Here is a 13,835-nt window from a genome sequence, read left to right as displayed (position 1 = left end):
GATACACCAAATGACGACCAACCGTTTATCTATTTTGGCGCCATTTTGACAACCAATCAGGAACGAGAACGCGACATTTCATCATCGACAGGAACTCATCCACAGACGTGTGTATTGTGATTATCAGATTAATGAAGCGTAAAGCAAGTGATTAAATCATCCACAAAAATAACCGAAAGGCAGGTTGGCCTTGAAGTTGTCATATTATTTGAGATCATTAAAATTATTTCACACATCAAATAGCAGTCCGCAATGTTGATGCCACAGCTACCACGCTCTCTATCGGCAGGTGAGTAAACTACAAAGCTACGGACGGATTCAATGCACTGAGAAGTAATCAGTGCTGACATGCGACCTTTTCCCAAAAGGTTTTTATTGTTAGAGGACGATGTCCCTGAGGACAAGATAGACATTCAACGTATTGGCAGTTTTTACAGCATTCAACTGAAGCGTTGGTAGGAATGTTGAGGACTAAAAAGTGGAGACAAGGCTCTCCGTCATAACCACTTAAGCCCCGTTGATTGAACGAGAAGCCACATCCAATACTTTTATAGTTATTGAAGCAGCATCAATGCTTATGGAACACCAAGCGTAAAGGACATAAGTGCGAACCTTGCGTAACATTACGTGAACATTGCTTGGAGTATAGTGCCGAGGGAGTGATTAAAACTCAAGTTTGTTTGTTGTCGCCTCGGAGCCTGACCGCCCGACCCAGCCTAGGTCGACACTCGCACTAACCAGAATAAAGCCAACAAACATACATATGTATGTATTTGTGTCTGTTGGCTTTATTCTGGTTAGTGCGAGTGTCGACCTAGGCTGGGTCGGGCGGTCAGGCTCCGAGGCGACCCGACCGCAAAGTTGACCGCGTGGGCCTTAAGTCGCGCTCCGCTGAGTTACAGGTACTGATGAGAACTGCCTTTGGAGACCAAAACCTGGCTCCTTATATACACAACCGACGTACTTAAAAGTAGCCAAGGACACATCCTCGCCGAAAATAGCTCGGCAGGGCCAAGGTTGTTCTTTCATGTGGATATAAATGCCTGTAGTACAGGTCATTCTCCCCTGAGGATGTGAATCATACGAAAGCGCTTGGGATTTCTGTGTTTCTCTTTCTTAAGTGGTTAAGTGTGTGTGTGTGTGTGTGTGTGTGTGTGTGTGTGTGTGTGTGTGTGTGTGTTCATTCTAAGGGGAGAGAGTGGGGGAATATCAGATCATTTTTAGATGGAAGGTAAGTTGAGAGTGGAGGATAGATGGAGAAAGAGGAAAATGACTGCAGGTAGAGAGGTGCTTAGAGTGAACTGCTTAAATGAGAAAGAAAAGGAGGAGTACAAGAAGAAGCTGAGAGAAGAGTGGGAAGGAGTAAAGGATAAAGTAGAACTAGGAGTGGAGGAGGAATGGGGATGGTTCAAGGAAGGAGTCACAAGGTGTTCAAAGTTGGTGTGTGGAACAAGGAGGAATGGAAGAAATAGAAGGAGGGGTAGTGAGTGGTGGGATGATGAAGCAAAAAAGTTTGTAGAAGAGAAGAAGTGAGCATTCACAGATTGGACGAGAGAATCATATGAGAGGTACAAAGAAAAGAGTAGTAAAGCATAAGATAAAGGAAGCAAAGAGGAGAGCAGAAGGGAAATGGGGTATTCAACTATACCTATGCATTTATTTATTTATATATCTTATTTATTACTATTTATATTCTTATATTTTGTTTGTTTGTTTGTTTATTTATTTATCATTATTATTTTTTCGCATCCGACCTAGTTATGGACCAAAAGGTCTCCTGTCGGCATGCTCCGCTTTTGTAATCTACACAATAGTAATATAAGGTCGAAGGCCAGCTGTTTCTACACAACAGATAAATTCCTTGTTCATCCCAATTCTGCAGCGACAATACTATAAGCCTAAATGTCGCGTAGACGTACATGTGGGGGACTTTGTTCACCACACTTGATGATACGAGGAAAAAGTTACTCTAAAGTTTGACATTAGAAATAAGATTTAAGTTAGGAACGTTTGTGGTTTTCCATATCCTCAGTCAAAAATACACAAACTTTTTACAAATTGTATATGACGTTAATATTAATTTGTGGTATTTATTTATAGGGTTCAAAATACTCAGAATGATAGGAGCTATACAATGACATAGATAAGAATTGCACCTGTGTAACTGGCAAACAACTTTATGTATGTGTGTATATATATACATACATACATATATATATATATATATATATATATATATATATATATATATATATATATTAAGGGTATATATGGGCAGGAGGTCTTCTCTCAAACATGTTCCATTAAAAGTGATAGATATTTCAGCATGTCGTCTTTTCTTTAGGATATTCTCCTTATTACACAAGATAGACTTGTTCTCTCTTGCAAGATGCGAGATGATTTCTCCATAGGTACCAGGGGCTGTGTTCCTCTCATGTTTGGTAATGCTTGCAGGTCTGATGATTGTGTGTTGAGATTAGGGTCTAATTCTTTCATATTTAAGGCTTCAAGTACGTCGTCTCCACATACATGCACATCTGCACGAGGCATAATGTAGACCCGGCTTAAGCCTCTGTAGTTGACAATGAATTAATAAATTATATTCACATTTGAATTAGACAACATTGTACTGTTTCAGTGGTTGGTGGATTAACCTGCTCTAGGGTTAAGGGGGCAGGATTGGATGTGGGTATCAGTAGGTCCTGGTACTACGAAGTGTTTTCTGCATTCGTGCGTCTTTTCTTTTATTCTCGTTAGTAAAATCCTCTTTCCGAACGCTCGAACCCATCCCTGATATTTTAAACTAACATCTTTCTTATGCAGTCTATCTTCATAGCGTGAGTCAACACGACATAATCTATAGCAGCAGTGTTAAGTGGGTGACATTCTGAAAAGTTGAATTAAGCCTGATCCTGTCAAAATAGCCGATAAATGCGGATATTTTTCACAAGAAAATTAATATTGTAACGAGGCGTTCATCCTAGGGATCTTACTACGCAATAGCATGTGACGTCATAGCAATGTTCGTTTCTATTTTTAGGAACTGCTGATCACTATTTTAAATTACACCTGGCGTTTACTAATTACTTTGATGTATTATAATCTAAAAAAACAATATTTAATTTTCTAATGCTATACCGCGTAGGTGTGCACTTCTAAAAACTATTTCTTTCTTCTAGCGACGTACCACGTAATTATACATGCCCAGAATTATCTCTTGTAATCTCCTGTTTTCACAGCTAAGGGTGTTTGTCGATTGAAATACCTTTATGCAGATAATTATCTATATTGTATACTTACATCGTATCCACTAATAAAACTACATCCACAATGTTATTCATAAGACCTGACAAAGATAATTGAAGTAATGAGAGATGAAAACTGTGGTAAGTGCCAAACACGCAGTAGTGTCAATGAGGGGAATTCATGTTGTTGTTGTCGGATGTTTCCCCAGTATACGTGTTGTGTGTCGTATACGTGTTGCGTGTAGATCTAAGGCTGTTAACAATGCCGCACACTCCGATTATTTCTAGCGCACTTTGAAGTTCGTGAATGCGTAGTTCCATGCGCGCGACGAATCACAGTTTATGAATACGCATAGGCACTTAACCACGTAATGTGTATGACTCTAAAAGGTACGGAGCACTGGGTATTAGGGTCACTTGGGCAAAGTAACTCCAGGAGGTCACCACTGTGGTAAGTGCCAAACACATAGTACTTTTGGTAGGAGTTTATTGCGTAGGTCTACACACAAGTAAGACAAGAAGTTCGCTTGTGACAGATCTCTTCCTGTCTTACTTGTGTGTAGATCTCCGCAATAAACTTCTACCAAAATACTGCGTGTTTGGCACTTACCACAAAACAATCCGATCGAAATCCGCGGTTAAATTGTTCAATCTTCCCAAGTCTTCATATCCAATCCCTTTTGGTCCCCTAACGTGCACTCATTAATTAATCTGACACTAAATTATAATATGCTCTAATCAAACATACAGTAGTACAGCAATGGATATTAGTATAAGGCTTAAACTGTGGCATTTTTACCAGGCATATAACAATCACCAATGCACGATTATACTACGTAGGAACTATGTTCATTAATTTATTTTCATTTATTTCAATTGCTTTACTTCGCGTCCCCATTAATCTATGTTTATCCCACCACATTCCACATAAGAGTTAACATTTTCCCTTCTGTCTGTCGCCAGGCTACTTTATTCTTTTCCGTGACCTTCCCAGTGACAATAGCGTAAATCACAGGTTTCATGGTCAAAGTTCTTCGAGTTATTAACGGGAGATAACCATTATTGCCAATTTCAATTTTAAAAGATACTATTACACAAAAAAAAAGCATAAATATGAATATATGATAAAACAGAAAAAAATTCAACACATCCGATTGAAATTTCACCCAAACTTACCTGGGACGAGTCAAATGGGATGAATACTACCTTGGCGTGCTTTGCAAAGTTCGCCTTTTTCAAAGTAATGCCTGTGTTTTACATCATTAACTTAATTGGCGCTGTTCCCAGTTTCAATAAATGCTTTCTTGCTTTGCAATTGCTTTTCAGCTATGATTCAAATAGTTACACCTACTCCATAGACATCTTCATACAAGCTTAGTTTCCTTAATGACATAAATTCCCACATGGTTCAAGTTCGGCAGATACGTTCATTGATGATAGTCAGGACTAGCACAAGTACGGACTGTATGGATGTGGCTACCCGTTTAAATACTAACTGATAACTGACACCAGTTTACCTCACAGTTGGGTTTGAATTCGCACTGCCAAATGAAGTCTTCGATCGCCCTGTCTGGAGCATTCGAAACGCCTACAAAGAGGTGAAACGACACAGATGAATAAGTTAAATTTTGTAGTTTATATCAAATAGGAATGGCTGCCTACAATTTTTCTAGTAGTCACACCGTTTTAAACCGTTAGTCATAGTAAACACTTAATCACGCTGCGAACCTCAAATTTCTCCATCTTGCAGATTACAGATATCTAGCGCCCCCTGTACATATAATATTGAATGACACAAAATATGCTACTGCACCAATATTCAGATAAATGACAAGTGGTTATTGCCAAAAAAAATTCACATGGCTCAGTAACTTTAGTATGATAATAAATTTACGATACAAAATGGTAATATGATTTCAGTGTTATTCATCTCCCAAACATTAGGTGCAATGTGGGCGTTATAAAAGATGGGAGAGTAGATGATTGCTTAGTGTGTTTGTGTAGACTGGTAATTCTAGTAATTTTTCAGCGTTTCTGTTCTCGTGGAAGTATTCTAATATGATGCGTGGTATAATAATCTGGGGGGGGGGAGGGGGTACCATATGAGCACGTGTGATTCCGATGAATCAAGCGTTAAAAAGAACAGGGATTGGGAGGCAGGTGAAGCGAACACTGCCAGCTAAATGTTTTCCATATTAGGTAGAATTTTTTCGAGGTCCCATGTTCACAGACTTTGTGAACCAAAGTGAATATCTTTCTACCCCTTGTGCGTGAGAATATTAAAATTATTTTGAATTAGTCAATATGAAGCTATATAATTGTTTTACTGTACTACGCATGTTCGAAAAATAACAAATGTAAATATTGTATAATTACTTATATATTAATAAAACAGTCACCCGAGCAAGAGAAAAGAATACATCATACCGCATGTCACACTATATCCACCGCAACTACACTCATTTGTGGAACCCCCTCCCCACACACACATACTGATCAAAACTCTCCACCCTAACATAGGCTAAGTTAGGTTAGGTCGGAATATTTATCACGAGCCATAATCAACTGAATAATATGTACCCCAGTAACACTCATTTGTACAATTCCCACCCCAAATGAACGTGTGTGGTTGCGGGGATTCTACAATTATATATATATATATATATATATATATATATATATATATATAAAGAAATATACATACATATACCAAGGCTTTTCCCCCCTTACAAGGGAGGTAGCCAAAAAGGGAAAGGCATAAAATCATTTCCACCCATTCCATCCCTGAATACACTCCACCCTTCCTTATCTGAGCACCTCCTGGATGACGGGTCATCCCTGCACCTTGTCCATCTTAACCATATTAACTTTTTCCATTTTAATTCCTTGCAAACACGATCGAGACTAAAGGAGTTCGATGGAAGAATATTTGGAAATTGATACGCTGTCGGGCTGAGGATTCGAACCTAGCCGATACGTAACAAACGGACAGTGACTTAACTAATTACGTCGCTAGGTTCGAGTCCTCAATCCGACAGTGCATCAGTTCCCAATTATGCTTCCATCGAATTCCTATTCATCTCGATCGTATTTATTAGGAGTTAAAGTGAAAAAATAATAATAATAATGTAATCGATAAGAAGGAAATCTATGTATTGGGGACCATTCAGTGTGTGATAATATACTGTGTGTATATATATATATATATATATATATATATATATATACACACACAGGGTGTTTCAGAATATTTGATTGATTGATTTATGAAATTTTTGGCTCGAAGGCCAAGCGTTTCAGAATATTTGAAACCCATTTTTGGACTTCTCATAAGTTTCCTACTGAAATTAACTCTAGTTTTGTTTTATTGAATATGGTTGGATAACAATGACCTGAACAACAAAAGGGTTTGTTTAAAAACATACTACAAGACCAAATCATTCAAGACTATTCAAACTAAGTATCTGTGTCTATTCAAATTCAACCATTGCCCAAACAACAGTAAAATTTTCAAGTGAGTTCGAAATTTTGAAGCCTATGGAAGTGTAGATACATTACATATATCATGGGTTTTTTCCTCCTTACAAGGGAGATATTCAAAGTCAAAAGGCATACTGTCATTCCACTCCCATTTACCGCCACTCCCTCTCTTTCAATGTGGTTCCTCCTGTATGATGGGTCATCCCTGCATCTCGCCCATCACCCTGGGTCAGAAACAATGCTGCAAGACACAGCACATCCACAGCAAGGACGCTTCATTTATTCAGCAACCCCTCCTCATGCAAACATTGAAGATGAGGAGAAATCCCTTCAGGCTGTCAAAATATATTTTTCATTCACACATAAATTGACTATGTGGAACAAAGACTACTGGTGTTTGAGAATACAATATTGAGGCGAATTACTGGACCAGTTTTTGATGAAAATGAGAATAGGTGGAGAGGGCGACACAATAATGAGCTGAGGGAAATAACTAAACAAGAGAAAATAACAGATGTTATAGGTAGAACAAAATTGAGATGGGCTGGGCATGTGGCGCGTATGGAGGACCATAGAATTCCAAAACGAGTTATGATGGGTAGAATGCCTGGAAGAAGACCCAGAGGGAGACCTCGAATGAGATGGATAGATGGAGTGGATGCGGAGATGGACAGAAGAGGAATAAATAAAATAACCTGGATGGAAGCAGCACAGGACCGAAGGGTATGGAGAGGATTACTGTTGGCGGACCAGAATCTACACGAGGTTCAAGATCCAACGGAGTGAGTGAATTTATTAATAATTAGTAATAATATTGTATTCTAAAACTGTCATGTGGAGTAGGTTAAAGTAAGTTAAACTGTCAGATGGTTACACCCAATTACACTAAATTTTTCTTTTACATACACCAAAAATTTTTCCCCCCTTACAAGGGAGGTAGCCAGAAAACAAAGACAAAAAATCTACTCCCACCCATTCCATACCCACATACTCCAATTAACAATTCAAAAATTATTACAGGTTAAGAAAATACTAAAATATTCAGCCAATTGATTGGTTCATACAATTTTATTAAAAAGATGTTTACCAAATAAGCATTTATGCACAATGAAAAATGAATGCCTACTACAATGATATCTTACATATTGTAGATTAGAATATCGCACAAACTGTTGATGCCTCTTCCACACATACATACACACTACGACGCCTTTTACCCCCTTATAAGGCGGGGTGGCTAAGTCAAAACATATGCCCGCTTCTTTCATCCAATGAACTGAATCCTCATCTTCAAACCATTCTCCCTTTTTCACCCGTAATTACTGGAAAAATTATCTTACACTACATTTACCTTACTGCAGAAATGCTTTCTAATAAATCTGCTGCAATTCCTTATTCTCAATGATATGTTTCATTGTCCCTTTGAACATTTAAACAACTACATAGAAAAAAAAGGTCCTTAAAAGGTGCACATATAAAATATTACACAAAGTTTCTTTACATAAAATCTGTTATGAGGTAAATCTGACATTTATGGTGGATTATACATATATATTTGATGTTGTATTACTTTATATACTGTATTTCCTTACTATATTTATATTCTCTTGTGTTCTAGATTGATGTTGCTTTCTTGTGCTCAATAAAGCTTCCTAAGTCATTTACGAGTTCATATGACAATTTACTGAGCATAAGTCATCTACAATGGAAGGATATCTCAAGCCCGACCATCTTGATTTAGATCCCTCATCTTCAAATGCAGATCAACAAATAAATTGGAATAAATAACTGAATACTCTCTTGAATCTGCATCTATGTTGATCCTCAGTGCAGCATGGCGTTTGTCAATTTGAGTCACCTGTTGTCATTCAGTCTTCATTCTCATGTGCTAAGCTTGTCTTCTAATAGAACAAAATCTCAACTGCAGTCTTCAAGAACATATCAATCAATCAATCAATCCATTACCCCTGGTCTCTCTTCCAGATCAGCAGCCATATAGATCCACAGTACCTATCCATGACGGTGTTCAAACTTACCACTCTAGTCTCACTCCTGACTGCTACTCTACAGCTGTTAAATCCAAGAGACAGTTTCTCTGATGCTGATTTGATTGAATCAGAAGTCTATGGCATATAAAGTGAGGATATTATTGAACCTTCTCAGTCACCTTGGCATGCTTAAAAACTGAATGTTATTCTTGAAAATCACAAAAGGTTTATTATTGACTACTCACACAGATAAATTACGTATTTAGAAGCTTATCCTCTTCTCTCTTCTCTGAATCACAGATGGTGAATGATTTTGCATTTTTAGTATACCTGACTTGCAGAGCATATACTATCAGGTCGCAATTAACGCTAAAGAGAGCATGTATATTGCTTTTTGAAATTGCTACCTCTTTTAACCAGTTTCACAGAGTCCCTTCTGGGGTAACTCATGTTGTAAATTTTCAGAGTGATGGATGAAATTGCGAAGTAAAACCATTTTCATGGTATTTATTTAAGTGTTGTTATCACCCTCTGTGGTAAAGATCAAGCCAAACATACAAGAACTTGAAAGGGATTCACGGACTGTATGACTTAGTACAACCTAGAAATGAAAACAGTCATTATTCACTTACATCTGGTCAACCAACTTGGCTTTATGGTGAAGACAGACCTTGATTGTCTCAAAGGTCTTGTTTATCCCTTGAGATCTTCCTTTGCTTCTGCATGCAATTGGGATGCTCTCTCTTTACTCTCTGTGGATCTGAGAAACTTGACCTGCAAACAAGAATCCAACAATTTCTTTTGCTGGAAGATCAAAAGAATGTCTTCCAGTCTCTGAAAAGAGATCTTGTTGCAGTGTTGGTCTCCATACATTCTTCATGATTGAAACTGAGCATTCTATTGCTGCTTCCTTTAATCCAGTTGGTCATCCTGTCAATTTTTTCTCAAAGTTGAGTAATGCTACTCCTCAGTTGAGACAAAGTCTTATACTATTGTCAGAATTACCAGAATGTACTCACCGGGAGGCTTTTCTGACTCAGGATCAGAGGCTGTCACTTCGGTTCAATGACCTTTGTGGAAACACAATAAAGAATGAGAAAATAACAATGTGGAGACTGAAGCTATCCTATTTTAGTTGATGCCATGTATCACCCAGAGAAGCAGAATGCAGGTACTGATGCCTTGTAACATATCCAATGCTCTGCAAGATGTGAGGACAAACTACAACTTTACCCACCAAACTGCTGTTCTGGGATCACCAGAATACATACATACATATATATATATATATATACCAAAGGCTTCTTCCCCCTTACAAGGGAGGTAGCCAAAAAACAAAGGCATAGAAACCACTCCCACCCATTCCATCCCCTACATACTCCACTCCCCTCTTATCTTGGCACCTCCTGGATGACGGGTCATCCCTGCATCCTGTCCACTGCCCTGGGTCAGAAGCAGTGTCACAAGACACAGCACAACCATAGCAAGGCTGCTTCATTAAATCAGCGACCCCCCTCTCTATCCCCTCATGCAGAAAAGAAGACGGGGAGAAATCCCTTTGGGCTGCATCAATTTATTTCTCATACATGCTTCCTCACCCCCTATCCTGCTCCCCCTTATGCATCACAGCATCATCCATACACAACCATTCTCCATTCACCCCTATCTTCTGTCCTCTCCTGTCCTTCCTCAACAGACATTCCTCTTTCCCAATGCCCCTTTTACCCCATCCATCCATCTCATCCTAGGTCGTCCCCTCATGTTCACTCCTTCCACACCTCTTTTACTAGCCTTTCTTTACTCATTCTTTCCATGTGTCCAAACTATCCCAATACTCTTTCATCAACCCTATCTCCCAACTCCCTTTCCACCTGTTCTCCTCCTCACCTCATTTCTCACTCTATCTAGCCTAGTGACCCCTATCATATTTCTCAGGCATTTCATCTCAAACACATTCAAACTCCTTTTCCCTTCCTCTTATGTTCCATGTTTCTGTCCCATACAGTGCTGTTGACACAATCACTCCTTCATACAATCTCCTCTTAGCATCCATAACCAAATGTCTATTTCTCATTACATTTTTTAATCCCCCAAGGCATTTACTCACTTCTATCAATCTACATTCTACCTACACCCCCACTCCTCCCTTTCCTGCCACATTTGCACCCAAGTATCTAAAACTATCCACTTCCAGTCTCTCTTCTTTAATACTCACTTCTAGTCTGCTGCCACTTTCTCCCCTTGTACATCCCATCACCAGAGTGGTTAATTATATATGCGGCAGGAATATAATGTACTCAGATGCTAACATCAACTATGGACCAGTCATAACTTGCACACTGATGTGAAACCCTGTTTTGTAAAAAGAATGCTCCAAACCTGATTATAGTATGTAAGACTTAGGAAGCTGAACCTAAAAGGTCCCTTGCCCTCCAGTTAACAGTAATCATCATGACTAATTGACAAATATTCAAGATTTCCTTTTGCCTTTCCATGTGTTGACACTTCTGTGACTATTAATGTCAACCATCTTTTTCAATTGTTTTCCATATTTGATTTGGTGTACCAGTATATGTTCATTCTGATCATAGTTTAGCTTTTATTTTACACAACTAAAACAATCTGAGTTGGTGTAGCTACAAATTGAATGACTAACCTCACAAAAATGGACAGACAGAGTGGATCAATGATATCTTCTGGCATCCAGTTTGCCTGGCACTGAGGTCCAGAAATTTTTTTCAACGTTAATTGGAAGTTTGTTCTGAATGAAGCCCTCCATTTCACCCAATGGCTACGAATGTCAAATAACGTGACTGGAGATACCATCCCAACATGGCTCACTGATGCAAAATTGACTTTCCTGAAACATCGTATATGGGCCAACAAATATGCACCTCTCGAAGAGGTTGATATTCTTGATGTGAACTCCAGTTATGCTCATATGAGACTCGGTAGCATGTGGGAACCTGCAGTTTCACTTTGCTCCTCTGGGTGATGCAGACCATTATAAAACTCTTATGAAGCCATGTTATATCATTCTGAATGAAAACGAATCTCCATTACAACCAATAGCATCTATCTACCCCAACTATGCAGATTCCATATGACATGTCAACATGAAATAGTTCAGATACAGTCTTCATTTCCTGGTAAAAGTGGTCCTACCTATCTACCAATTTCTACTGCCAGATGAACACTGACATCCCTCAATCTACAAAGACTACTAAGCGGACCTCCCTGATGTGCGCTGTTCTTCCACAGTATGACACAAACTACTTTATCTCACTGAGAATTATCAACTGAACTGTATTTGAAATATGCTCTTGTATTCTTCTGTACACTATATCATTGGGGATCATCAGTTGTATACTTTTCTTTTAGATTGTAGTGAATATGAATAATATATATATATATATATATATATATATATATATATATATATATACTTACGTAGTATTACTTCATATATTGCATTACCATACTACATTTCTATTCTTGTGTTCCAGGTCAATGTTTTCTTATGCTCAATAAAGCTTCCTCAGCCATTCTGAGTTTATATGACAACATTATGAGGTATTAAGAAACTATAAAGAAAAATCTGTCTAAAGGGACAGGAAACATTTGTTACAATAACTGCAATATGTGCAGAATTCACAATTAACACCCAAGTCTTTACAAACATTCAAATAAAATCTTTATTTTAATCTACACAGAAAGTGGCCAAATAAAATTATTCTAAATAAATATAATAGAATACTGTAAACACCTATGCTATACAGAGTATATATATGACATAGCATTGGGTTAAATCAATATAAATTTTGACTTTTAAAGTGACTCGTTCAAATCTGTCCAACTATTTTATAGTTGAACAAGGGTTGGTGAGTATTTCTATAAAAATGCATATATACACATAATGTATAAACGTCATACTTAAAAAAGCTGGCCAGTCTTGAACAGCTAAAACCTTAACTTAAGTGAAAATTATCCCTGTCCCATTCTGAGTCACATGGGAGCAATATATTACAAGGCAGACAGTATGGTAGTGTTTTAACACACAGACATCCTCAGGTCAAAATGAAACATGAAACATTCCATGCTCAGTAATACTTTCAACATACATACAACCTTTATAATATAAAGTACATTCATTCAATACATACTTGTAATCTTTTCTGATCTGTTTCTCATCAATAAATTCAGTTCCATGTCTCTATGTATCAAAGACAGTCCATCTCATATCTTAATCTTGCAACTTCTAAGTTGACCAGCATGTTCCTTGTGCACAGGTTCCAGTGACAAGCAATGCGATATAGTATTTAAAGCTAAGGCGATGATACAGAGCAGAGCTGGGTGGCTGAAAAGTTAACAAAAAAAGTTTCCTTGAGCATTGCAACTTTTCAGAGTACACAGTGGAGAGCTGCTACAGCAAGAAAGCTGTCTTCATCTTCTAAATGCACTTTTCACCATTTGCTGATGGCTATATTCTGCCATGTCAGCCTGCATTCAGTACAACGTCAACTTCCTTTCATGTAGAAAAAAGGCAACCCTGCAACTAAGTCCACTCCATCTGCAATGACCACTTCTCACTCCACTAAGAAAACTCACAACATTCTTCTTTCTGCATTCCATGTGAGAAAAAGAGAAAAGGTCACAATTTGGCTTTCAACACTTAATGTCTTCCTGAGCGCCTAGATTAGCCAAAGTCTTTTTGATGCGAAGAGCGGTTAGTCTGGCGGCTGCATTATGGTACCAACATTCCTTCATTATTTTGCTCATCACTCTTAATGCCTGCAATCATCATAAGGTGGGATATCAATATACATATATACATGTTAATGGTCTCCTCCCCTTATACTTTATAGGAGGCAGCAGAGTCAAAGTACACATCCACATGAAAAACACTCCACCACTCCTTTCACACAGCAGTCTTTTAAGGCTGAAGACTAATATCCTCTCAAGGGGAAATCCCAGTACTTATAACACTGACTACCCTTCCTTCCTGTTACTATCCTTCCTTCACCAACCCTATTGCTCCACCTGGCTAAGTTCTCTTCCTCATTACCACCCCCACAACCCACATTCAGTCACAGCTGCATGCCTCCTAGTGCAGGCTCCTCAC

The 13,835-nt window shown here is 38.3% G+C and overlaps 1 protein-coding gene across 5 annotated transcripts in view; it reads right to left on the bottom strand.

The window, feature by feature from the left end:
* Positions 1-7,763: 7,763 nt before the first annotated feature.
* The window catches only part of babo (TGF-beta receptor type-1 babo), a 133,393-nt gene continuing 127,321 nt past the window's right edge, over positions 7,764-13,835 (bottom strand). For all 5 annotated transcript variants that reach the window (XM_076197665.1, XM_076197666.1, XM_076197669.1 and 2 more), the window contains exon 12: positions 7,764-13,504. In XM_076197665.1, the coding sequence (XP_076053780.1) occupies positions 13,379-13,504 (126 nt within the window). In that variant the 3' untranslated portion in view covers positions 7,764-13,378. The remainder of the gene's footprint in view (positions 13,505-13,835) is intronic.

Source organism: Oratosquilla oratoria, chromosome 14, assembly GCF_046742065.1.
Source record: "Oratosquilla oratoria isolate Oo_2021 chromosome 14, ASM4674206v1, whole genome shotgun sequence".
Lineage (NCBI taxonomy): Eukaryota > Metazoa > Arthropoda > Malacostraca > Stomatopoda > Squillidae > Oratosquilla > Oratosquilla oratoria.
The sequence above is the reverse complement of the archived record's forward strand: the minus strand, read 5'-3'. Positions and strand labels throughout refer to the sequence as shown.